The sequence below is a fragment of the Callorhinus ursinus genome, unplaced genomic scaffold (assembly GCF_003265705.2).
Source record: "Callorhinus ursinus isolate GAN/ISIS: 27379988/994484 unplaced genomic scaffold, GSC_fseal_2.0 scaffold9, whole genome shotgun sequence".
NCBI lineage: Eukaryota > Metazoa > Chordata > Mammalia > Carnivora > Otariidae > Callorhinus > Callorhinus ursinus.
The window spans coordinates 30,783,405-30,808,103 of NW_027397071.1; the positions used below are offsets into that span (position 1 = coordinate 30,783,405).

Below are 24,699 nucleotides of genomic sequence, written 5' to 3' on the forward strand. Positions count from 1 at the left end.
TTTGCCATCCTTAAAAAAACCCCAAAACTCAGTTCTTAGGTTTTATTGCCACCGGGTGCTTGGTGGCCTCATAAGCAGTGTCTGTAACCTATGGTCGGCCAGACTTCAGAGAGTCCTGAATGTGTATTTAGAGAAAGTGTAACTCCATACTTACAATTACAAAACTTGAGTAACCAAATAGATTTTTTTTTTTTAAGATTTTATTTATTCATTTGAGAGAGAGAGAATGAGAGAGATAGAGAGCACGAGAGGGAAGAGGGTCAGAGGGAGAAGCAGACTCCCTGCTGAGCAGGGAGCCCGATGCAGGACTCGATCCCGGGACTCCAGGATCATGACCTGAGCCGAAGGCAGTCGCTTAACCATCTGAGCCACCCAGGCGCCCACCAAATAGATTTTATAAGGCAAATTTTGTGTAAAGTATAAAATTAACAAATGCTATTATATTTCTCTGAATCTAAGATACCATCAATATTGTTTAAAACTCATCTTTTTTAAAATTTTTTTTAAAGATTTTATTATTTGAGAGAGCGAAAATGAGAGAGAGAGAGCACATGAGAGGGGGGAGGGTCAGAGGGAGAAGCAGACTCCCTGCTGAGCAGGGAGCCCGATGCAGGACTCGATCCCGGGACTCCAGGATCATGACCTGAGCCGAAGGCAGTCGCTTAACCAACTAAGCCACCCAGGTGCCCCTAAAACTCATCTGTTTTAGAGGTATTTAAAAGTGAAAAAAAAAATATCTTAGAATGAGTGAAATATAGGAGAAAGAGACCTGAAACAGTATGTGGCACGTAGATTTTGAACATGTTCTTTCTCTTTTCAGAATCTAGCACTTAGGGTGCCTGGGTGGCTCAGTTGGTTAAGCGACTGCCTTCGGCTCAGGTCATGATCCTGGAATCCCAGGATCGAGTCCCGCATGGGGCTCCCTGCTCAGCAGGGAGTCTGCCTCTCCCTCTGACCTTCTTCCCTCTCATGCTCTCTCTCTACCATTCTCTCTCTCTCTCAATAAATAAATAAAAGTCTTTATAAAAAAAAGAATCTAGCACTTACTCAAATCTATTTAAATGTTTTGTTTTCTTTTACTTTGTCTTCAAATGAGAATGTGGGAGGTGGAAGGACCTTAAATATCATCAGTTTGGCTTTTTACAGCTGAGGAAACTGGAGTTCAGTCAGGCTAGGTGGTTAAGCCAAGGTCATGGACTGTTTAGTGATGGGAGGTCATTGCTACACCTGGCCCAGTGGGAGAAGAGGCTTAAAGAATCGTCCATCAAGTCTACCAAGATTCTCAAGCACCTCCTGGGTATTAGGCACTGACATTTCCATTTCAAAGGCAGCACGAAGGGGCAGCAACAGCCTGGGGCGACAGTCAGCCAGGCTGGCTTCCCCCCTGTTTCATGTCAGGGCTCTGTGACCTTGAAAGGCATTCACCATTTCTAGACCTCCTTGGTTTACTGCCAAGATGTTGAGCTACACAATGATGAGACCATTTTTATGTGAAGCTCTTGGAATTATTCTTTTATAGTTTACTGCTCATAATTTGTTTTTACTTGAATAAAACCTAAGTTTCTTTCTTTTCTCTTTATTTTTTTTTGTTTTGAAAAAGCATCAGACTTAACAGAAAAGTTGCAAAATAGCACAAAGGTTTCCTTGTGTGCCCTTCATCTAGATTTTCCAAAGGCTAATGTTTTACCACATTTGTTTTATCATTCTTCCAATGTATAAATATGTCTCCTGAAGTGTATGAGAATAAGGTGCAGACATGATGTCTCTTTATCTCTAAATACTTCAATGTGCATTTCCCTCAAACAAGAACATTCTCCTACATAACCACCATCCAGTGCTCAAAAGCACAAAGGAACATGGATACAGTACTGTAATCTACAAATCCTATTCACATTTCACCCATTGTCCTGTTCTTTATAGAAAAAGAAAACTGCCTTGACCATACTACCCCTTCCATGTGCCCCCTCCCCCATCCCCTGCCACCTCCCCGGTCCAGGATCACATAATGCATTTAGTTGTCAGGTCACTTTAATCTGGAGCAAAATAAAATTCCTTAGGCTTTTTTTTTTTTTTTTTCCAATGACCTTGACATTTTAAGAGTAGAATGTTCCTCACTTGGGTTTTTCTGTTTCTTTATGACTTGATTGAGGTTATGCTTTTGGGGCAGGAACACCACACAAATGGTACATTATTTCAGGAGTTGCATGATGTCTCTTTGTCCCATTACTGGCGATGTTAGCTGTGATTATGTAGTTAGGGTGGTATCTCCAGGTTCTTCTCTGTCAGGTTATGGGTCTCGTTACAATGAATATGGATTTTGTGGGAAGATATGTTGGAACTTTCAAGTGTCGTGCTTCTCAGCACACCTTGTCCCAGCATTTGATTGTTGTCTGAAACAATCCTTCTTGTTGTTTCATTGCCCTAGATTGTGTTCACTTAGACCTCTCCAAGTCCCCTCAGGACTCCTGGAAGAACTCGTCATTCTTCAGACTGGAATTTTATCGGTAAATAAGTTTCTAAATCTCATTTCCCAGGAGACAGGGATGGGGAAAGCGAGTAGGATAGTAAGACTATAACAATTTATCCCTTGTAATATTTTTTATTCAGGCTCTTACAAGTTGAAATTTCCTTTCACCTCAAAGGCATTGACCTACAGACGATTCATTCCCGAGAGTTACCAGACTGTTACGTCTTTCAGAACACGGCAAGTGTCTTGTCATACTAAAGTTGGATTTTATTATTTTTCTCTACTCCTGTTGCAGATGCCAAGTGTAAAACTCATCAGCCTATCTAGATGTGTCAGATGCAGTTGTGTTTTAAAACAGCTTAATGACACTTTCTAGCCTTGTTGGTCCAGAGACCATTACTTCAGAAAATGAAGCAAGCCCTTTCCAACTTTTTTAAAACCAGATTCCTGGGCTGGAAAGTGGAATTTCCAAAATTGGCTTTGACCTCTTACTCCCCTAATACATTAGAAAAAAAGCTGATGACAAGTGTCTTAAGTGTCTATGATGTTTTTCCTACTTTCAAAGGAAGGTCTTTGCAACTGTTGTAGCAAATGTTTTCAAACCTCCAGGCAGAAACTGTCCCGCCCATCTGAGGGCCAGTCTGCAAAGGATTAGTTGTTGCTTCTGTTATTTTGGGAGGAGGCACGTGCAGTAGAGGAGAATGTTCACTTCTGTGGGGAGAGTAACCCGCCTTCTTGTTCCATGGGCTTCTGTGCTTTCCCTCTCTCCCTCCCCCGTGTTTATGGAGGGGCAAAACCGAATGCTGAGCTGACAGTTGTGTGTGACCGCCTTTTAACAACTCAGAGGAGTGCCTCATTCAACAACAGTCAATCAGTACGTAATGACACGGCCATACCGTCGGGGTACAGTAGCCCTCAGGAAGCTTATAGCCCAGCAGACGAGCTCCAGCGGTAAACAAGTACACAAAGAAATAAAAGTAATTATAAATCTTGACATGTGGTGAGGAAAGAATGTCTCTGGCACAGAAGAGCATGATTAACCTCCCTGGGGTGACCTACATGTTACAAAACACATTACGAAATCCCCCAAAATTCACAGGCAAAGAGCTTGCTGAGCTGCATGTGTAGGTGATCTGTAATTAAATCCATGAGCGCCTGAGCATCTCCACACATGAGCCACACTCTGTGTAATTCAAGAATATCCCTCTGATCAAACCAGAGGCTTGAGAATTAAACCTGTTGGCTTCATTTCAGTGCCTATGAACTATGAAGACAACTCTACTAACCCTGGCACACCCACGGCCTCATTCTCCCCTAGGAAAGCCCCCCAAATACTTCTCTCAAGCCTGAAGATACTCAGCATATTTCACTTGGAAACAACATGACTGAAACATAATGTGGAACATCGAGGCTGTTTGGAAATCTTAAATTCAGCCTGAAGCCTGGGAGCAGTCTTTGTCACTTCTGAAAACATTATATGTAGCATTTGAAGCAAACAGAAAAATAATTTCTAGCCTACTAAAGACCTAGAATTTCGAACCCAAAGGACTAAGTTGAAGCAAATGCTTTTACATTCCATTCCGTATAATAAATGGGATCATTGTATTCTCTTGTCAAAGATTGGTGAATCTTGTTTTTGTTCCTGGGACCGGTTAGTTGTTATGCTCTTAAGATTTCTCTGAACCCAAATGTGATTCATTAGAACTTCACATATTCTCCCTTTGGATCATATTTTTTCATTAATAATAGAAACTTGTGAAGGAATCATGTGACGAGGCCATTTTCGTCAGTATAATTATTTTTGAATCACCATGCAATTTGGATGCCAGTGATATTTGAAGCAGAGTTCATCTTGCGTGCCATACTTTCTGCTGGGCGGTAACCTTTCCATACATTTGTGTCTCCAGATTACCTTTGACAATAAAGCTCACAGTGGCAAGATCAAGATCTATTTTGACAGTGATGCTAAAATTGAAGAATGTAAAGACTTGAACATATCTGGATCTAGTAAGTATGTTACCTGCTTCCCCATTATGGATTTTGGATGGTTTTTAACACATTATTTTGGGATTTGGGGTGTTTAAATGGTGATGGGAAGAAAGAGCTCCAAAAAACTCTTGAGCATTCAATTCTATATAGCATATCCTAAAGCTTTGCCTTTTTGTTCAATTTCAGCAGGTGTTGATTACCTACCTCTTAGAAGAAGCAGTGTTCCCAGTCCTTAGGAGCACAGTTTCTGGAGCCAGACTGCTTGGGTTTGGGTCTTGGTTCTGTTCACTATGCCTGTGATCTTGGACAAATTACTTAACCTCTCTATTTCTCAGTACTTTTCTTTATAAAATGAGTGTGAAAATAGTACCTACCTTTTAGGATGTCAAATAGTAAATGAGTTAGTGTGTCAAGGAGAGCACCGAAAACAAGAGTTGGCACAGAGTAATTGCTAGGCACTACGGAAAAAGAAAGAAAATGCCTCAGTGAGAGAGATTGACGTGCTTGTGAAATCTAAGTGGTGGAGGTAGAAAGGGATGCGGATAAAGAAAGCAAATGTTAACATTGGGGCAGAGTGAGAAATAAAATTTAGCAGTGGTTTTTGGAGAATGTATGCTTTGAGCTGAGCCTTTGACAATGGACAGAGATCAAGGCCTCTGAGCTCAGAGAGCAGCCTGTACAAACATTGGGTCATTTAGTCAGTTGTTACTCAGAAAACACCTCTTCATCTAAAGTTCAAAATGGGTTATGCAGAACTTCTCAATGAGGGGGTGGCGATGGTGTTAGTAATGGATTGTCAGTATTTTTTAAAATTTAAATCCAATTAATTAAGATGTATTATTAATTTCAGAAGCCAGTTTTTTAAAAAAAAATTATTTCTTTGAAAGAAAGAGAGGGAGAAAGCATGAGTGGGTGGGGGGAGGGCAGAGGGCGAGGGACTGAGAGAGAGTCTCAGGCAGACTCCCCAGTGATCACCAAGCTGGGCTCAATCCCACAACCCTGAGATCATGACCTGGGTGGAAATCAAGAGCTGGACACAGACCTGACTGAACCACACAGGTGTCCCAGATTGTCAGTAGTTTTTAAATTAAAAAAAGAAAAAAAAATTTTTTTAAGTCAAAGAGAGAGAGAGAGAGAGAGCGTGCACAAGCAGGGGGAGCGGCAGGCAGAGGGAGAAGTTGACTCCCCGCTGAGCAGGGAGCCCAATGCAGGACTTGATCCCAGGACCCCAGGATCATGACTTGAACCGAAGGCAGACGCTTAATGGGCTGAGCCATCCAGGTGTCCCTTGGCAGTGTTTTTTAATTTACAGCTTTGTTGAGCTCAGTTTTGTTGAATTTGCCTTTGACCAGATTATCAGAACCAAATAAAATGTAAAATACCTGTGTTTTTTAACTATTTTAGATTTGTTTTAATCTAGATTTGTGTGTGGCCCATGGCTGTTCAGTTCTGTAATATATCCTAATGAATCTGAAGGTTTGGTGTCAGTATTTCCATTAACCGACTCAAGGCTCTGATCAGCATACACAGTTTTAGTTTCTTTCTGTTTGAAAGTGGTTCCTATTTCCCAGCAGACACACAGCCCTCCCACAGAAACACACAGATCACATGCGTATTTGCCAAGCCCAAGTATAGGTTCAGCCATTTAATGTGAGAAAAGCTAACCTTTGTCACAGATGCATTGTGGTTTGGAACAGTCATTCTGACCGAATGAGTTAGTGGGTCAAACGTGTTGCCAAAACCTGGTTTCCTTTCTCCCCACAGGGCTGCTAGGATGGTGGGGAGTTTTCCTTGCCTGTTCTCAGGAGAGAAGAACTCTGGCTCCCTTCTGTGGCCAGTGAGGAGAAACACAAACCTCACAGACTGCTGAGTAGAAACACTAACGTTTATGTTTCTCCCAGACCTGTGTCCTAAGAAACCAGATTCTGTTACGAGGAGAATATGAATTTTAAATGATGTGACGTGAAAACCTTAAAAAGCTGAAGTTTGGAAACCAGCTTAGGAAGTGGATCTTTTTTTTTTCTTTTCCTGTCTGTGGAAGCTGTCTGGTGGATTGATTGCTTTGGCTTTGAGGGAAGTGGGAAAAAGGCAAGGGTGGCCTCTGGTGGGATCTTTGTGCTATTTCCAGAAAGTAGTTCTGAGGCTCTTTCAAGTCCACACTCTTACCCCGAGGTTTTTCTCTTCCTCTTGTCATTACCTATGTTATCTCAGGAAGAATGATGAGGGATTGTCCATTTTCACATACAAACCTCACGTTGCCTTTTATGACTTCTCATACCTATTCCCCAAGTTTGCCACTAATCTTCACTTTAACTGGATTTTTATAAACATAGCAAGTTGGGCATGAGGGGCTGAAGGCAGTAGGGACTGGTGGGCAAGATCCCCCACTGATGGATGATTTCCCAAGTGCCACAGGGAGGGGGGGTTTAGCAAGTAGGGGAAGCCCTAGGTTAGAGTCCCTCAGATGGGCAGTAGCAGTGCATGCAAGACTCCTTAGGACCTCTGGGAGGAGGGGTGGTATGTAGGACTTCCCTAACCAGGGTACAGGGATCTCTCTCGATTAGTATTTTATAACCAAAGTTTAAGAAATGTTCCCGTGGGGGAAATATAGATTCAGTGGAGTAAGAAAGCAACTGCAATGTTCATAAACTACTTTTTGTAGCACACCAGCTAGTCTTTTCAATAGATCAAATTAAAACAGAATATGAGAGAGAGAGAGACAAACCAGGAAACGGGCTCTTTTTTTTTTTTTTTTTAGGTTTAATTTATTTGGAGAGAGGGGGGGGGGGAGGGGGCAGAGGAAGGAGAGAGAGTCTTAAGCAGACTCCACACTGAGCGTGGAGTCCAACACAGGGCTCAATCTCAAGACCCTGAGATCATGAGGTTGTTGAAATCATGAAGTTGAAATCAAAATTCGGACAAACCAAGAATCAGACACTTAACCGACTGTGCCACCCAGGCACCCCAAGAAACAGACTCTTAACTATAGGTGATGGGGATTATGGAGTGCACTTGTCGTGATGAGCACTGGGTGTTGTATAGAAGTGTTGAATCACTGTATCATACACCTGAAACTAATATTACACGGTATGTTAACTAGAATTAAAAGAAAAAAAGAAAAAATAAATAAAAAGGTGTCTGAAGCTAATATGACAACAACACCAGAATATTATACTGGTTTCTCTGTTAGGAGGGACGGTTTATCCTTCTAGATATGGGCCTCTATTTCCCCATTTGTAAATAAGACCCAATACAAGTAATCATAGAGGTTTTGTTCTGTTTGTATGTCAGAAAGTAAAGTGCTAGATGCTGTCCTTGCATTTCATAAGGTTTTCAGTCCCATCTTCCCAAGAACTGTCCCATTCCATGGCTCCGATAGATAGATAGATAGGAAGGAAGGAAGGAAGGAAGAAAGAAAGAAAGTCAGTCAGTCTTGGGTTCTGGTTAAGTTGTTTTCTTACCTACCCATCAGATGATATCTCAAGATAACTTAAAACTTTGTAATTACAAAATGGCTATAAGTAAGTGTAAATCCTAGGTGCTAGGTGCTGTTCTAACAAGCACTTGACATGGATTATTTCACCAGATTTCCCGACAGCCCATGAAGCAGGCACAGTTGCTGCCCCTATTTTGTAGTGGAGGCATCTAAAGCTTCGCAAGACTAAATAATTGGCTCAGGGAATTACATCTACTAGCTGGCCATGCTCGTAACCCACAGGATGAGCTGTTTCACCCTCAGACCAACCGGCCACTGTTGCTCACGCCTTTGCATTACTAAGTCCATGGACACGTGGTCTTTTTGTTAAAGGGCTTTTTGGCAGAGGTATCGCTGTGGAGTGCTCCACTTTATAATCCCTCCTGCGGACCCTTCCTAGCCCTTGTTTCCCTCTGTGGTCTCTCTCAGTGGCTGTGTCCACACCCATGGCTTTAACTGCCACCGAGTCGCCCTCTCTTGTCATGAATGTCCAGACTGAGCTCAGTTCACCCAAGACAGAAAACCAAGAGTCGTTCTTGGCTGGACCTTCACGGGTTCTAACTTTTGGATTATTCTGGGGCCTTCTCATGTGCTGAAGGCTCTGCATGCCTCTGTAAGCACACTGAAGCATTAGGAAAGCACACACACTGTAGTGTTGAGCAAACACATACAGTCCCTGCTTCCTAGGGTCAGTCCTTTTGTGAGGAAGTTAGACCTCAAGTGATACCCAGTAGGAAGCACTGGAGATGCTGTTCCAGGGGTTTCATCTATGAACTTGTTTCATCCTCACAACAGCCCTATGATAAAGGGTTCCCCCCCCACTTTTTTTTTTTTTTTTTTTTTGGTTGAGGAATCTGAGGCAACTTCCCCAAGGCTCCACAGCTCCTTAGTGCAGAACTGAGTTTCAGACCCAGCTCCTTAGGCTCCTGAGACTGTGTCTTTCCTGTTCTGCCCTGTCTCTGTGCCCCTTGCTGTGCCGTCTTAGAAGATGCGATCACAGGGGCGGTGGCCGGCCATAAAACCGAGAGGGATAAACAGAGCATTGGGTGTGTATACTTGTGGAGGGTGCTATGAAAGAGTATAGGAGGGGGCTGATACAGATGGGAATTTAGGGAATTCTCTTCGGAGGAGGAAAATATTTCATCTGAAACCCAAGGCTGAAAAAGAAGAATCTAACTTGCAGGGTAGGAAGGGCCCCCTGCTCCAGGCAGAGGGATCAGCACTTGCAAAGTCCCTGAGGCAAGAGAGCAAGCAAACCTGGTAGGAGCAGGGATGGAGGAGGAACAGTGTGGCCTCAAGGCAGAGAAGGTGGGGAGAGAGGAGTGGCAGGTGATGAAGCTGCAGGAATGCGCAGGGCGCCAGGCGTTGGGAGTGCTACCATCAGGTCTCAGAGGCGCTGGGGTTCCAGGTGCATCTTCCTCCAGTACATTCCCCCATGCTACTGTGTATTCCACCATAAAAATTTGATTACTACTGTTCTTGCTTCCATTCCGAGAGGCTCTTTGCTCCATGTGCAGAAGCAGCTAATTAGATTGGCACTATTTGCTGGCCAAGTACACAGTAAGGTTGAGAAGCAGAAGTGGGGATTCTGAGGAGTGGTGTTTTTTTATTTTTATTTTTTAAGATTTTATTTATTTATTTGACAGAGAGCGAGCACAAGCAGGGGGAGCGGCAGGCAGAGGGAAAGAGAGAAGCAGGCTCCCCACCGAGCAAGGGAAGCCCAATGTGGGATTCGATCCCAGGACCCTGGGACCATGACCCGAGCCGAAGGCAGTCACTTAATGACAGCCACCCAGGCACCCCTGGAGTGGTGTTTAAAATTGTTCCTTTATTAATGGAGAACTTGGTATTTGTGTTTTTATGAAAAAGAAGTCAAGACTTTGTCAGTTTTGTCTCTTTTGAATAGATGTTTCTTTTTTTTTAAAAGATTTTATTTATTTGAGAGAGAGAGAATGAGAGAGAGAGAGCACATGAGAGGGGGGGAGGGTCAGAGGGAGAAGCAGACTCCCTGCTGAGCAGGGAGCCCGATGCAGGACTCGATTCTGGAACTCCAGGATCATGACCCGAGCAGAAGGCAGTTGCTTAACCAACTGAGCCACCCATATGGACCACCTTTTGTTGAGTTCAATAAAAAATATTTTTAGTACGTTTAGCAGAGAGTTTATATGTTTTTAAATGTACAACTCATAACATCAGAGAATGTTTTACCCTATTTAAAGACTTGAATGAATGCAGTGTGATTTGTTTCTGATGTTTAAGCATTTATCATTTGAACTTCTTCTCAGACTACCATTTTGCTTGGAGATTACTCCCAAGTAATATGAATTTAACATTTGAATTCTGTTTTTGTTCCTCAGTTCAGAAAAATACTCAGTATGTCCTGGTGTTTGATGCATTTGTCATTGTGATTTGCTTGGCATCTCTTATTCTGTGCACAAGATCCATTGTTCTAGCTCTCAGGTTACGCAAGGTAAGTGTGTGTTCAAATATTCTCCCTCCCTTCTTGGCCTCTGCTCTGTTTGTCCAGACAGTGGACCCTTGATGTTGGGTCATCCTGCCCTTTCTGGAGCTCTCGACTAGATTAGATTCCTTTGAATGATTGTCCCCCTACAAGGCGTTAATCAACCTGAGGTGTAGAGAGTGAGTAAAGGCTCCTGGCATGTCAGGTGGGATCAGATAATTATCCTGCTTAAAACTGAGCTAGTAGGCACAAGTGCACAGTGGTGAACTCTCTAGCTTTTGAACATTTCCAGAATAAAGGAGACCCTTTTAAATTCAGAAGTGATCTTAAGAACAGAGTAATAGCATGTGTGGGTTACATCTTTTGTCTTCAAATCAGAGTTCATTTTGACAGGGAGTCATGGTAAATGGGTTATAATGCAGCATAAAATACTTTATTCTATTTTTAAAAATAGTTTAAAAATTCTCTCCTGAGTTTCATTTTACCTTTTTACCCTCAGAGTTCTTGTGAATACATACTTCAGCTTCCCACAAATATAATTCTGGTCTGTAGCATGTGAGTAAATGCAGACTGGGGTCAGGGGAAATAAGAAGTCATCCTTTGTGGATACCATTTGTGGAACAAGAAAATGGTCTACATTCTGGTTTTCTTATTCTTGACCTTTGTTGACTTATTTTGTAAATATCCACTTCTCTTACTGTCCCGCAAGCCTCTTGATATTCTGAATCCAATGTCAGCGTCCTGGGTCTGCCAAAATTAGGAGCCACCACTGGGAGCCACCACTGGGAGTCACCACTGACTCCCACCATTGGGAGCACACATTCGGAGCCAGGCTGCCGGGACCCAAATCATGGCCTAGCCTCTCTGTTTCTCAGTTCCCTCTTCTGGAGATAGGCCTGATTCATGGGGTTATCAGATTGAATGAGTTGATGATAGGTAAAATATTGGGAATGTACTGCATGTTAGCTATTATGACAAGAGTTTCTTGGTGTTAGAACATAAGCCTTTGATGTGTGAGTTAACTTAGCAGGTACTGGAATGCTTAATTTATAGCTGCCGTAGATTATGGGAGAAAGTGGGGGCCATAATCGCCACCCTTGAAGTGGATCTATCCAGTTGGGAAAGGTAATGCCATTTCACTTTACAGACAAGAGCACTGTTTTGCACTTGTCTTCTCCTTCCAGAGGGCTGTGTGGTTTTTAAGAAATGCTTTTTAAAATGTTTGCCACAGAGATTTCTAAATTTCTTCCTGGAGAAGTACAAGCGACATGTGTGTAATGCCGACCAGTGGGAGTTCATCAATGGATGGTATGTCCTGGTGATTATCAGTGACCTAATGACAATAATTGGATCCATATTAAAAATGGAAATTAAAGCAAAGGTGAGGGGCAACTCATTTTAATCTTCTCTTCTTCCCATTCTTCTGGGTGACCCCAGGCACTTGGAGATATAAAATCCTTATGGAGACTATTTTGAGTCTCATGTTTTCTCTTTTCTCACATCCATATAACTGAAGGTTCCTCTGACTTCATTCCTCATCAAGGGAACATAAGAAAGCCATTGTTCTGTGGAAGATGATATTCCTATGAGTATCCCCCTCAGCAGCATCTCCAGAATAGGAACTAAAGTTTGAGAAGATTGGCTGTTTGGGTGGGCTTCAATTTTTTTTTTTTTTAAGTTGCAGAAGAAGAAGCTGACCCAAGAACCAATTATATCAAGAACCAGTAGTGACTCTCCAGTCACTTCCTTAGAATCTCGGAGGGGAGTGAGGGCAGGAGTATGGAGTGACCTCCAAGCAAATGACGCTCTCTTGTTATTCGTTGATTTAATCTCATGACTACATCTTGCCTCCTCCTTCATCCGGATGTTTTCCCCTCTGTGCTGTCAGCCAGCAGGTCTCACCACCTTTGCCTCCTGACTGCTTACCATGCCTCCCTCCTCTCTCCACTGACTACTCTGCCTCCCTTCAGGCTATCTTCCTCTCTGGCCTGGATGCTACAACAGTCTCCTCATTGGCTTTCCTGCCTCCCGCCTTATATGCCTCAGATCCATCTGTCAGACTCATTTTTCTTGAAGTATCAAAACGCTCTCTGCTTCACAGGGCCCCCACTGGGATGAAGTGGCTTCCTTTCACCGTGGCCTCTGGGGTTCTCATCCTCTTGCTATGCTTCCCTCCCTGCCCTGGCTCTCCCGAACCCATCAGGACTCCTCTCTAGGACGCCTTGCCTGCCCTTGGCCTTGGGCCTTTGTTCAACCTTTGTCCGTTGACCTGCAGTGCCCCCTCCCACCCTGTCCTCCAGGCTCAGCTCCATTCTGGAGCCACACCATGGAAAGCCCTATGTGACAAGCCGGGTGTTGTGGCTCTCGTTGCACTTAGCATGCTAGGTTAGAGCTGTGTTTGTGTGTTTGTCTCCTCAATGAGACCTAGAAGTCCTCAAGAGTGGGAACTGGGTTAGCAAATCATGTTGTAGCTTTCTTCAAAAATAGCTGAGTGGTATTGTTTGGTATTTACCCAGCACCATTACTTTATATTCTTTAATGCCTAGGTCAGTAGTCAAGGCAATTTCTTTTCCAGGATATTGTTTGAACAGAGATTCAGTTCAACCAATTCAAATACGAAGAGGAAATGAGAAATGTATTTGGAATTGGGCTATTTTCTTCTTCAGTTTACAGTTCTTGGTGTCACCCAGAGAAAGGCAGGCAGTCCATTCTTTTGCAAGTCCATTCTTTGCAATTTAAAGTGAGGTCAATAAGCTGAGTGGAGTGGAATGTTTTACTCACGTCTATTTTTTCATTCCTTAGAATCTCACAAATTACGATCTGTGCAGCATTTTGCTTGGAACGTCTACACTCTTTGTCTGGGTTGGCGTCATCAGATACCTGGGGTACTTCCAAGCATATAATGTAAGGATGTGGCATTGGGTAGGGCACGAGGACTTAGACTCATTTCTCCTTGCGTCCTAGTAAGCCACTTTTTAATTTCCCTCATTCTGCTGATTTTTATTTCAGGTGCTCATTTTAACGATGCAGGCCTCACTGCCCAAAGTCCTTCGCTTCTGTGCTTGTGCCGGTATGATCTATCTGGGCTACACGTTCTGTGGCTGGATTGTCTTAGGACCATATCATGACAAGGTGTGTAGCACCAATTCTTTCTTCTGCACATTAGGCACTTGGGGCCCTTCCAAGAGGGGTCCCAAACTGCCCTCTTCTCACTTTGCTCTAGCGTGGACCATCGATGTCAGTAAGACGTATCTTTGCATCAGTTTTCTTTGCCTTTTCAGGATATTGAAGTGACTTCAGGATATTGAAACAAGAACTGTAGAACTGTAACTAGAGGATACATTTCCTAGTTGTCTGGGACTGGCTTCAGAGGGCACATACTAACCCAGCCGATCACCAGCTGAGAACTGTTTGGACATGAGATCGCTATATTAAAAATGAAAATTAAATGAGGAGAATTATTCCAATGTCCTTCTCACTTAAAGTATTAGGGTTTTCATCCACATTAATTGAGGAGAATGAAGATGGACAAAGACCGCCCAGAAGGACCATCTTAGGTCTATGATTACAATGATAACAGATGTTGTCTTTGCAGGTGGTTTTGATTACACTGTCATCTTAGTGCCTTATTAAAGATCAGTATCTGAATTCTAGACTATCACTGGGCTTCAGTCAGCAGCAGCATCTCAAGGACATCAAAGTTACGTTCAGATGTTCTTGTTTTAAAATGATAAATTTGATTGACAGATGCCTCAGGAAATGAAATTCGATAGGCCTTGTTTTCAAACCAAAAAAGATGAATTATTGTATCTTAACGTTTTTCTTCCATGGGCCTCTGGCAGTTGGAACAACAGAAACAACACAATGAACAATAATAACAGCTATTACTCGATGCTTGTATGTTAGGTACTATGCTAAGCATGGCTATCTTCTCTTATTTCATCTCTACAGCCCAGGGGACTGTTATCCTGGTTAGATTCTCTGTGGGGAGAAAAGAGGTGAACATACAAAGGATGGTGTTGAAGCTTGTAGAACAGCTTAGCCTTAAGTTTTGACCTTGATAGTTGCATTAAACAAAACATCAAATCTGGTTTGTAAACTACTCACAGAAAGTGGGCAGTGCACAAGGTTCCACTTTTCTGTGTTCTCATACTAAAATAAATCCTAGTAACTTGACACACAGGCAGGTTTTCTCCCCTGTAAGTGTTACATTTAACGTGTCCAAAGAGAACTACTGTTTTCCTATTTGAGCAACTGTATAATTAACAAAGTGACAGTCCCTGGGTTAATAGTAAATCTGGATAATCTTATTGCTCTTCCAATTCCATGCCACTGCTTTAAAGGTGACTCATGAGTAAAAATTGTTCTTTGATATAATCTCTCTGATCTGGAGAACTTACTGTCTTAGTACCCAGGAAAATTTCCATTTTTCTTCCTTGCTTGCCTCCTGTTCTGACTGCTTCTCCGCATTTTTGTCACTAGAGGGCATTGTTGCACTGCGTGGAATAAATACTGAGCCTGACTTTTCTGCTTCAATTCACTGGCTCCAAGGGCTTAGGATGAGTGCTTCTGTCTCCTTTGCCCTCCATCTCCCCTACCCCATCATTATTCTGGAAGGTGATCAGATAATGTTGCTTGAATTTTACTAAGAGCGCTACCATTCTAAAGCATTATATGCTAATAGACATAGTGCCCAAGTTCTCTACCTCTTGCTATGTCAACCCTCCCAGCAAACCTGTGGGGAAATATTATATTTCTTTTACAGAAAATAGGGCTCTTAATATGTTAGATAGTTTTCCCAAGGTTACACAGCTAGAAAATGGCAGAGATAGGATTCACACCCAGGTTTGTCTGGCCCCAGTACACATGCTTTGACCAATACCCTGCAGGGGTTTTCTTGGTATTATCTAAAACAGATCGTTAAAAAGAGCATTTAGTTTGATCTATGAGTAGATCAACTGTGAGAGGAGAGCTGTGTAATCAGTCTTATTTCCCTCAGTGTGTCACCCTTGGAGAAAAGGATGTTATTTGTTTTGTGGGTCTGAGTGTGTTTTCATATGTTGGGTTCTCTCCTTTTAAGAATCCAGACGAGATTGGGTTGCTCTGGACAACACTGTCCAATAAAAATATGAAAGCTACAAATGAGAGCCGCAAGTGTCCTTTCACATTTTCTAGTAGCCACATTAAGAAAAGAAACAGATGAAGTGATTTAAATTATATATTATAATTTATATATATAAATTATATATTAAATCCAATATATCTAAAATATTAATATATTACTTTAGCATGTACTCAATATAAAACATTGAGATAGTCCACATCCCCCCCTTTTTTTTGGTACTTTGAAATCTGGTATTTTATCCTGATAACGCAGCTCAGTTTGGACTAGCTGATACATATCAGGTGCTCAGTAGTCACATGTAGCTAGTGGCCATCATATTGTACCTTGCACCTCTTGACTTGTATCGCCCACTAAATGCCAGCCTTCCATTTCTCCCCCAGAGGACCAGAGGGATAAGGGCTGTCTCTAGGGTTGTGTGGCAGATGTTTATGGCATCTATCATCTTTAGCCAGACTGATATATTGGGGAAATGCATAGTCGAATTAATCCAGTGGATGCATTAGTCAATGGAGGGAGAAAACCTTTAATCTGGTTCTGGACTTTTGTGCCTTTCTTCTCTATTTTGCTTCTTCTTCTTTGAATCTGAAGTTCAAAATGTTGACTGCCCCCTGCACCCCTTCCCCTGCAAATTAATCCAAACCATCAGAATTCTTAGATTCTGTCAGCATCTGTTGAATCAGAAGACCTTTAGAATTACCTGAAGTCTTGAAAAGCTGGGCACCACGGCAAGCATTTTCTAGGATTTCTAAAATACAGCAACCTTGGGTGTGGAATTGAACTCTTCCTTTAAACAAACAAAACACTCTAAGAGGAGGTATTGGGAAAACTAGGTTCACACTGCAGTTTGATCGGCAGCAGGACTCCCATATTTCAGCTTCCTGTTTTCCTGTCAGACATTGAATTTCAGTGGTTCAACTGAAAGGGAGTAAATGTACAAGTGTCCTCCCAACGTTGATCCCAGCACTAATGGACTTTGGCATGGCGCCCTTTCAAAATGTCTGGGCACAGAGGACTAGAGACTGTTGGTGTTTGATAATTCAAGATGAGATTTGGAAGAACATTATTCTAATGTGGCTCTTCCATTTCCAGAGGACTTCTTCACTGTGAGGAATAAATCAGCCTTACCTTGTCCTCATTTTACAAACGAGAAGACCAAGCCGTTGAAAAATCGTTGGACCTTGCTGATGGCCCTGGGTAGAAGTTCAGCCGAACCCACATGACATCCTCATGCTTTTAGGATTTCTCTTTGTAGCCAAGCTCCTTTCTTATTCAAAACAACGGTTAGCCAGTTAAAATATTTCACCTGAATGTTGCATGAGGTTCTCAGTACTAGCTCTTGAAGCAAATTTTTATGTCATTCTCCGTAATAAGCCACTGTAGGTTATGTGTTCATTCAAATGAAAGTTCTTTGTGGCTCAATCACAAAGTGATTGTTTGTGGAACAAATGCTCGAGTTCTCACTCTGGCCCCATAGAACCTAGGGGGACTCTTTATGGAAATAACCATTTAATATTTACTAAGTGTACACCAAATCTTGTCGGATTCTTCTAGATTGAGTTCTTCAAGGACAGTGACTATGGCTCCTTGCTCTTTGCATTCCCCATGTCCAGCATGGTGTGTAGAATGTGGTAGAGGCTCAGCAAGTTTTTTAATGAACAAAAAACAGAGAGACAGTAGCACCTACTTTTTAGGGGCTTACAACCTCATAAGAACCATAGCAATTCCCTATAAATGTAGTCCTTTTAGAACAGAAGCCCATGAGAATCTTCTTCCTCTTACCTTGGGTATTATTAAAATTCACTTCTACTATGGATTTTGGCCACCAAAACTGATTGTGTGGTTCACAGCCACTTCTTTTTTTTTTTTAATTTTTTATTGTTATGTTAATCACCATACATTACATCATTAGTTCTTGATGTAGTGTTCAATGATTCATTGTGCATAACACCGAGTGCTCCATGCAGAACATGCCCTCTTTAATACCCATCACCAGGCTAACCCATCCCCCCACCCTCCTCCCCTCTAGAACCCTCAGTTTGTTTTTCAGAGTCCATCGTCTCTCAGGGTTCGTCTTCCCCTCTGACTTACTCCCCTTCATTCTTCCCCTCCTGCTACCTTCTTCTTTTTCTTTTTTCTTAACATATGTTGCATTATTTCTTTCAGAAGTACAGATCTGTGATTCAACAGTCTTACACAATTCACAGCACTCACCATAGCACATACCCTACCCGATGTTATCACCCAGCCACCCCATCCCTCCCACCCACCACCACTCCAGCAACACTCAGTTTGTTTCCTGAGATTAAGAATTCCTCATATCAGTGAGGTCATATGATACATGTCTTTCTCTGATTGACTTATTTCACTCAGCATAACATCCTCCAGTTCCATCGACATCGTTGCAAATGGCAAGATCCCATTCCTTTTGATGGCTGCATAATATTCCATTGTGTATATATACCACATCTTCTTTATCCATTCATCTGTCAATGGACATCTTGGTTCACAGCCACTTCTTGAGGTACAAAATAGCAGGCTGTGTACCACTTATTTTATTGGATCTCTTTTAAATTTCTGGTGGGTTAAAATAAATCTCATGTGCATAGAGGAGAGGGAAGTATAATGGTTGTGAATAACATTAACATTGAGGCAGGTATACGTTGAGGCAGGTATTACATTGAGGATGATCCTAAATAACTGAACAAGAGACTAAGGAATGAATTTGATATGTACTTACCAACTGGCTATTTGCACTTTTGGAACCCAAAGTACAGACTGTTATGGGTTCTTGAAACTAAAGAAAGGACTTGACCAGATTCCAAAAGAATTATTAATGGTGCTGGCAGAGTTTTAATTCATGTCCATAGAAACCAGCTTTGATTTTATTGTCTTAAGGCTGATAGGGATGGAAAATATTTACTCTTGAGAACTGCCTGTCTTACTGTTAAATAATCTGCATATTGTTAAGCGATTTGCTCAAATGGATGTTCCCTCCAGATCTCTGTGGAGACCAACTTTAGAGTTTTTCAGAGTTGTTGCTAATGTGCTAAAGGCATGGGCATGATCTCTGTTTGGGCTACATTTGTGTACTCTCCCTTGGCTACAGGCTTTACCCTGTGGATTCAGTCATGGAGCAAGGAGGACATGGTGTGTGTTATCTAGTTGGGGTATGGAGAAGTATATAAACCAACTAGAAGACAAACTAGTGGTTTCCTTGGTGGTTCTTACTGATGCAGAGAACAGGGAAGGGACTAGAGCCGCCAGGGCAGCCTGGCTTGAAGTAGATGTTGAACTAGCCCTTCAACATTGGCTTAATGGGACACAGAGACAGGGAGGGAGAAGGTGGGGGGAGGAGGATGTCCCATCAGATGAAGAGAACCCATCCATGAGGAAAAGAGAAAGAAGTGGGCCTGCTGTGTGGGCTCAGTCAGGCCCAGGATGCTGATACTGACAATGAGGAGAGGGGAAGAAGCCAAGTGAAGAGGAAACTTATCCCAGCCTTCTTGGTTGGGATGTTCACTTTGTATCCTAACTTTGTATATTCTTAAGCACGAGAAATGACCTGAAGGCTATATTCTGTGAGGTTTAGATTTTCCTGAAGTGTGGACTCTGTAGGATGAAGAGGTTGGAGTAAAGACTCTCTTGGAGGTTTCCATAATAATCTGGGTGTAAGTGCTGACATCGGAGCGGTTCAGAAAAACATCCTAGGAGCCGACAGACCTTAGAAGATTGAAGACAGGAGAAGACTAATCAATTCGACACATAGTTTTAAGTACTTGATTATTTTGGAGTAAACGGTTTTTTTGATAGGAGACTGAAGTCGCTGACAGCAATAGGGAATTTAGAGGGAAAGGCCAGTTTCCGGGTCAGGGGGTGGGAGGTTTTGCCTTGTGACATGTGAAATAGTCTCACGACCTCTGAGTGGAGGCACCCCGTAGGCGTTCGTCAGGGACGGGGCTATCCCCAGAGCCACACGGACTCCGTGGACATGTGCGCCTCGTGCTCGGGACAGAATCGGATTCAAAACTCTACACTAACATGTCCCATCTGTGTTTGAAAACTGCATTGTCTTTTGCCTCTTAGGTCATTATTGTTCCTTAGAAGATTTTACATTCCACTAATGTTTAACCCTCTGGCCCTGGAGATGTCCCTTTATTAAGCACCTGCTGTTTGTTGTTAGTTGCCGTGGCAATAGTTTGTCAACCACTTCAAGCCAGGACGGCCGCCTGTGGGGTTCCAGTGGGAACCCCATTGTGCACGCTCAGCTCCTGAACCTCCCACTAACCGCAGCGTAGCAGCATTTCTCCTGGCACCTCAGACTTGCCTCACCGAAAACGGAGTCCCCTAGGTGTCTGTCCCTTCCCAGACTTATGTTCATCTCTGCTTCCTCCTCCTCCCAGTCTCTCCGGGATTCCTTGCAACCCCGGGCTCTTGCACTCCCTTCTCCCTGGCCTCCCTGCCCCTAGGCTTTGCTCATTCTAGATCTTCCGAGTGCCATGGTTCCCTTTAACATAAAACACAGATCAGATCCTGTCACTTCAGCACCTCATAGACACAACTCCTTCAGCATGGGGCCCTTCAGCACCTCATAGACATGCCTCCTTCAGCATGGCATAGACATGCCTCTGCAGCCGCTGCTCATAGACCCTTCAGCACCTCATAGACACGCCTCAGCACCTCATAGACACACCTCCTTCATGGCATAGACATGCCTCTGCAGCCTCTGCTTCCCAGGCTGAGCGCCCTATTTCTCCTGTGTTCACTGAGTGAACCCTCCCCTCTCTCCTCTCACTGGGGAACCACTCAGCCTTCAGGCTCCAGTTCTTTATTTTATTTTATTTTATTTTATTACGCTATGTTAGTCACCATACAATATATTAGTTTTGGAGGTAGTGTTCCACGATTCATTGTTTTCCTATAACACCCAGTGCTCCATGCAGTACGTGCCCTCCTTAATAACCCATCACCGGGCTAACCAACCCCCTCTCCGCCCTCCCCTCTAGAACCCTGTTTGTTTCTCAGAGTCCGTAGTCTCTCATGGTTCATCTCTCCCTCCAATCCCCCCCCATTTTTCCCTTCCTTCTCCTAATGTCCCCCATGTTATTCCTTATGTTCCACAAATAAGTGAAACCATATGATAATTGACTTTCTCTGACTTATTTCACTTAGCATAATCTCCTCCAGGCCCATCCGTGTTGATGTAAAAGTTGGGTATTCATCCTTTCTGATGGCTGAGTAATATTCCCTTGTATATATGGACCACATCTTCTTTATTCATTCATCTGTCAAAGGGCATCTCGGCTCTTTCCACAGTTTGGCTATTGCGGACATTGCTGCTATGAACATTGGGGTGCATATGGCCCTTCTTTTCACTACATCTGTGTCTTTGGGCCGCTTTCCTTCCACAGGGCACCCTAGCTCTACCACAGGGTGTTCTGTGTCTAGGTTATGGCCTGTCCATTGTCAGCAGGGGAGCCCCTCAAAGGCACGAGCCGTGATCCTTCATCTTTTGACACTTCCTCAGCCTTGGAAATCTTCAGTTTTTAATGTGCGGTTGGAGAGGCTAAGGTAAAACCCTCCATGTAGCAAAACTTTCTTGAGCCTGTGCTATGTCTCAGCCACTTCCCTCTCTGCTGGTTGTAGAACACAGTAGCTGCTGTTCTTTCAGAACGCGGTCTGGCAGATTAGACCCAGTAACAGGAAAAACACTGTGCTGAGAAATGTTTATTACATTGTCTTTTATTATTGCGAACATTCTCAGGATTCTAGCCAGAGGGAAATAGTTAAATCTGACATCCAAGGAATGAGCTGTTATATTTAAAAAAAAAAAAAAAAAGCTTTCTTAGTGTGAGTAACATAAGATGATGTTCAGTAGAAAAAAAAAAAATCAGGATCCAAATTTGTTAGATGATATGACCACAAATATACACAAAGTGTAAAGGAAAAAAACTGAGGAAAATATCGAGAGATTATCTTTGTAAGCATGGAGGAGAGTTTTTTTTTTTTAAGATTTATTTATTTATTAGAGAGAGTGTGCACAGGGGGAGGGGCAGAGGGAGAGGGAGACGAGCAAACTCCCTGCTGAGCACAGTGCCTGATGAGGGGCTTGATGCCAGGACCCAGAGATCAAGACCTGAGCCAAAATCAAGAGTCAGACACTTAACTGAATGAGCCACCCAGGCGCCCCAAGGAGAGTTTTGGATAATATTTTCTTACTGTGGTATATTCTAGATGTTTTATTTATTTTTTTAAAAGATTTTATTTATTTGAGAGAAAGTGAGTGACAGAATGGGTCCGGGGGGGAGACAGAAGGAGAGGGAGAGGTAGACTCCCCACTGAGCTGGGAGCCTGATGTGGGGCTCTGGGGCTTGATCCCAGGACCCTAAGATCATGACCTGAGCCGAAGGCAGACGCTTAACCAATGGAGCCACCCAGGCGCCCCTAAAATTCATTTTAAAACATCTAGAATCGGGGCACCTGGTGGCTCCATTGGTTAAGCGTCTGCCTTTGGCTCAGGTCATGATTTCAGGGTCCTGGGTTCGAGTCCCGCATCGGGCTCCCTGCTCAGGGCGGGAGTCTACTTGTCCCTCTGCCGCTCCCTACCTGCTCATGCTCTCTCTCTCTCTCTCAAACAAATAAATCTTTAAAAAAAAATAAAATGAATGTTATTTAATAATAGTGATGATGACAACAACAAAATAAGTTAACTAGATACTTCTCTGCTTTTTTGGATCATACCTCTTAAAAACTAATTTTGATTTCCCCCTACAGTTTGAGGATCTGAACACAGTTGCTGAGTGTCTGTTTTCTCTAGTCAATGGTGATGACATGTTTGCAACCTTTGCTCACATCCAGCAGAAGAGCGTCTTGGTGTGGCTGTTCAGTCGCTTGTACTTATATTCCTTCATCAGTCTTTTTATATATATGATCCTCAGCCTGTTCATTGCCCTGATTACAGACTCCTATGACACCATTAAGGTAAGTCATACTTCCTGCCAAAAAATGACAGCGAATTCTGTATGGATTGGAACATAGGAAAATACTCTGCCTTTTTACTTAAAATAGTACAATTTTACTTTGATTTCAAGGTTTTTTTTTTAGAAAAGAAACTTTGTGGGTGCCGGTGGTGAATTTTATATATACATTCAGGGTATTGTCCCTGTCATCCAGACCGGGGTGGACTGGTCTGGAAGTGTGTTGGAAGAGAGAAAGGACGTGGGTCCGGATGGGCTGAGCATGGTCAGTCAGGTAGCTGGGCTGTCAGTCTCCACAGTGGCAGCTGTACCTGCCCGTCATGGAATTTAAGCCATGGAATAATCAGCTTCAGCGATAAGGGGTGTCTCTGCCACCTTGACAGCCTGACCAGGCACGGGCACGCCTGTACACGACAGCAATTTGTGTGGTGTGGGTTTCCTTGAAATGATGAAAGCTAAGGTTTTTGTGGCTGCCTCGCTTCCTGCCTCCCTAAGCCACCCCATGGATTCTGGATCCTTTCAGACTGGCCCTGTTGAACTGCGTTGTAGCTCGACGGAAGCTCTGTGCCTCCTCATGCGGTGGCATCTCCACAGCAGATGGTCGTGCTTGGAAAACCCTGTTTCGGGACCAGTGTCTGAACAGCCAGAGGTGTTCTGTCAGTGCCTTGGGCTTTTGTCCTCTTAGTAAGCCCTTCTCAGACTAATTCAGAAGACCGTCCATTGAGGGGCGCCTGGGTGGCTCAGTTGGTTAAGCATCTGCCTTCGGCTCGGGTCATGAGGGATCGAGCCCCACATTGGGCTCCCTGCTCAACGGGGAGCCTGCTTCTCCCTCTCCCTCTGTGTGCCGTTCCCCTTGCTTGTGCTCTCTCTCTCTCTGACAAATAAATAAAATCTTTAAAAAGAAGAAGAAGACTACCATCCATTGGAAATGCTCCTGAGTGCTTTGTTTGGCCATGGGGAGATGAGTGCTCACGTGGGGATGGGTGGTTGGCTCTAGTAGCAGGGCTGGGCATGGAGATAGGAGCCGCACACTCCCACCCTGGGGGTTCCTGTCTTTGATGAGGCAGTGGCCCTGGGAGTGGGCCAAGCCTCAGTAACCTCAGTAAGCATGGGGTGAGCAGGGTCTCAGGGTCTTTGTGTCTAACGGGAAGAACTTGCTGCCTTCTGCCCCACTAAGTGACCAACTTCCATAAAAGTAGAGGAATTAGGGCTTACTGCCCCGTAGACTCTACATTGGCAGTGAGGGTAAGGGGAGATCTTATCTGGTCTTATAATTAGCATTAAAATGTTAGACTTTTGACTATTTCCTTCACTCCCCTTATTAACACATCCCTCCCCTGCGCAGCCATAGCTTTCTTTCTGGGATTTTTGGATTGTTTTTGTTCCCATGGTGGCCCTGGCTTGGCTTTCTGGGACTGACAGATTGATGCATCACTGTTAATATCAGTTTTTGCATCTGAGCTAGCAATGTGGGAGAGTTTTATTTTAGCAAAGGTGGGTTTGATGTGTTGACAAAGGGAGCAGTTTCTCATGCTCTATAAATAAGGTAACAACATTGTGTTCTTTTTACAGAAATACCAACAGAATGGGTTTCCTGAAACAGATCTTCAGGAATTCCTGAAGGAATGTAGTAGTAGTAGCAAAGAGAAGTATCAGAAAGAGTCCTCAGCCTTCTTGTCGTGTGTCTGCTGCCTGAGGAGGTCAGTACTGTGTTTAATCAGGTCTCCATGCTCCTAAGGTGAGCTTTTCCGTGGCCTTAACAAAGAATTCTTCCAAGGTTAACTCTACACTCAGAAATCAGCTTGTTGTGGGAAATAATTTGTCTTTCATTTTCTTTCCTCCCACTGAAACTGGCTTCGGAAATGAATTGTTTCTTCTAAAACAGGGTAGAAAGCTACATGACATGGTTGAGATCTCTTGGGAATATTATGAGACTCTAATGGGAAGGCATGAGTTCTGTCCCTAAAGAAGATGAATTCTGAGGTGGCCAAATAAGAGGTCAAAACACTTATTTTTAGAGGTGGACCTCTGGGAATGTCCAAGGCCTTTTCCCTTGCTGCAATATTTGGTACAAATAACCTTTCTTGAGCAGAGCAGGGACCCTCCTTGAGAGAAGGCTGTGCATAGCCTTGGCTGGGAACACACAGCAGTAGCTCTGCCTTGACCAACGGCACTTTGCTCGTGTTCAGCTGGACACTTACGCAAATG

General features: G+C 43.3%; 1 protein-coding gene across 2 annotated transcripts in view; it reads left to right on the top strand.

Annotated features, from left to right (window-relative positions):
• MCOLN2 (mucolipin TRP cation channel 2) overlaps nucleotides 1-24,699 on the top strand; it is a 54,347-nt gene that overhangs the window by 26,944 nt on the left and 2,704 nt on the right. For both annotated transcript variants that reach the window (XM_025872103.2, XM_073896393.1), the window contains exons 5-13: nucleotides 2,426-2,504; nucleotides 2,608-2,704; nucleotides 4,375-4,474; nucleotides 10,289-10,401; nucleotides 11,624-11,773; nucleotides 13,195-13,296; nucleotides 13,402-13,524; nucleotides 22,289-22,495; nucleotides 24,064-24,191. In XM_025872103.2, coding sequence (XP_025727888.1) covers nucleotides 2,426-2,504; nucleotides 2,608-2,704; nucleotides 4,375-4,474; nucleotides 10,289-10,401; nucleotides 11,624-11,773; nucleotides 13,195-13,296; nucleotides 13,402-13,524; nucleotides 22,289-22,495; nucleotides 24,064-24,191 — 1,099 coding nt within the window. The remainder of the gene's footprint in view (nucleotides 1-2,425; nucleotides 2,505-2,607; nucleotides 2,705-4,374; nucleotides 4,475-10,288; nucleotides 10,402-11,623; nucleotides 11,774-13,194; nucleotides 13,297-13,401; nucleotides 13,525-22,288; nucleotides 22,496-24,063; nucleotides 24,192-24,699) is intronic.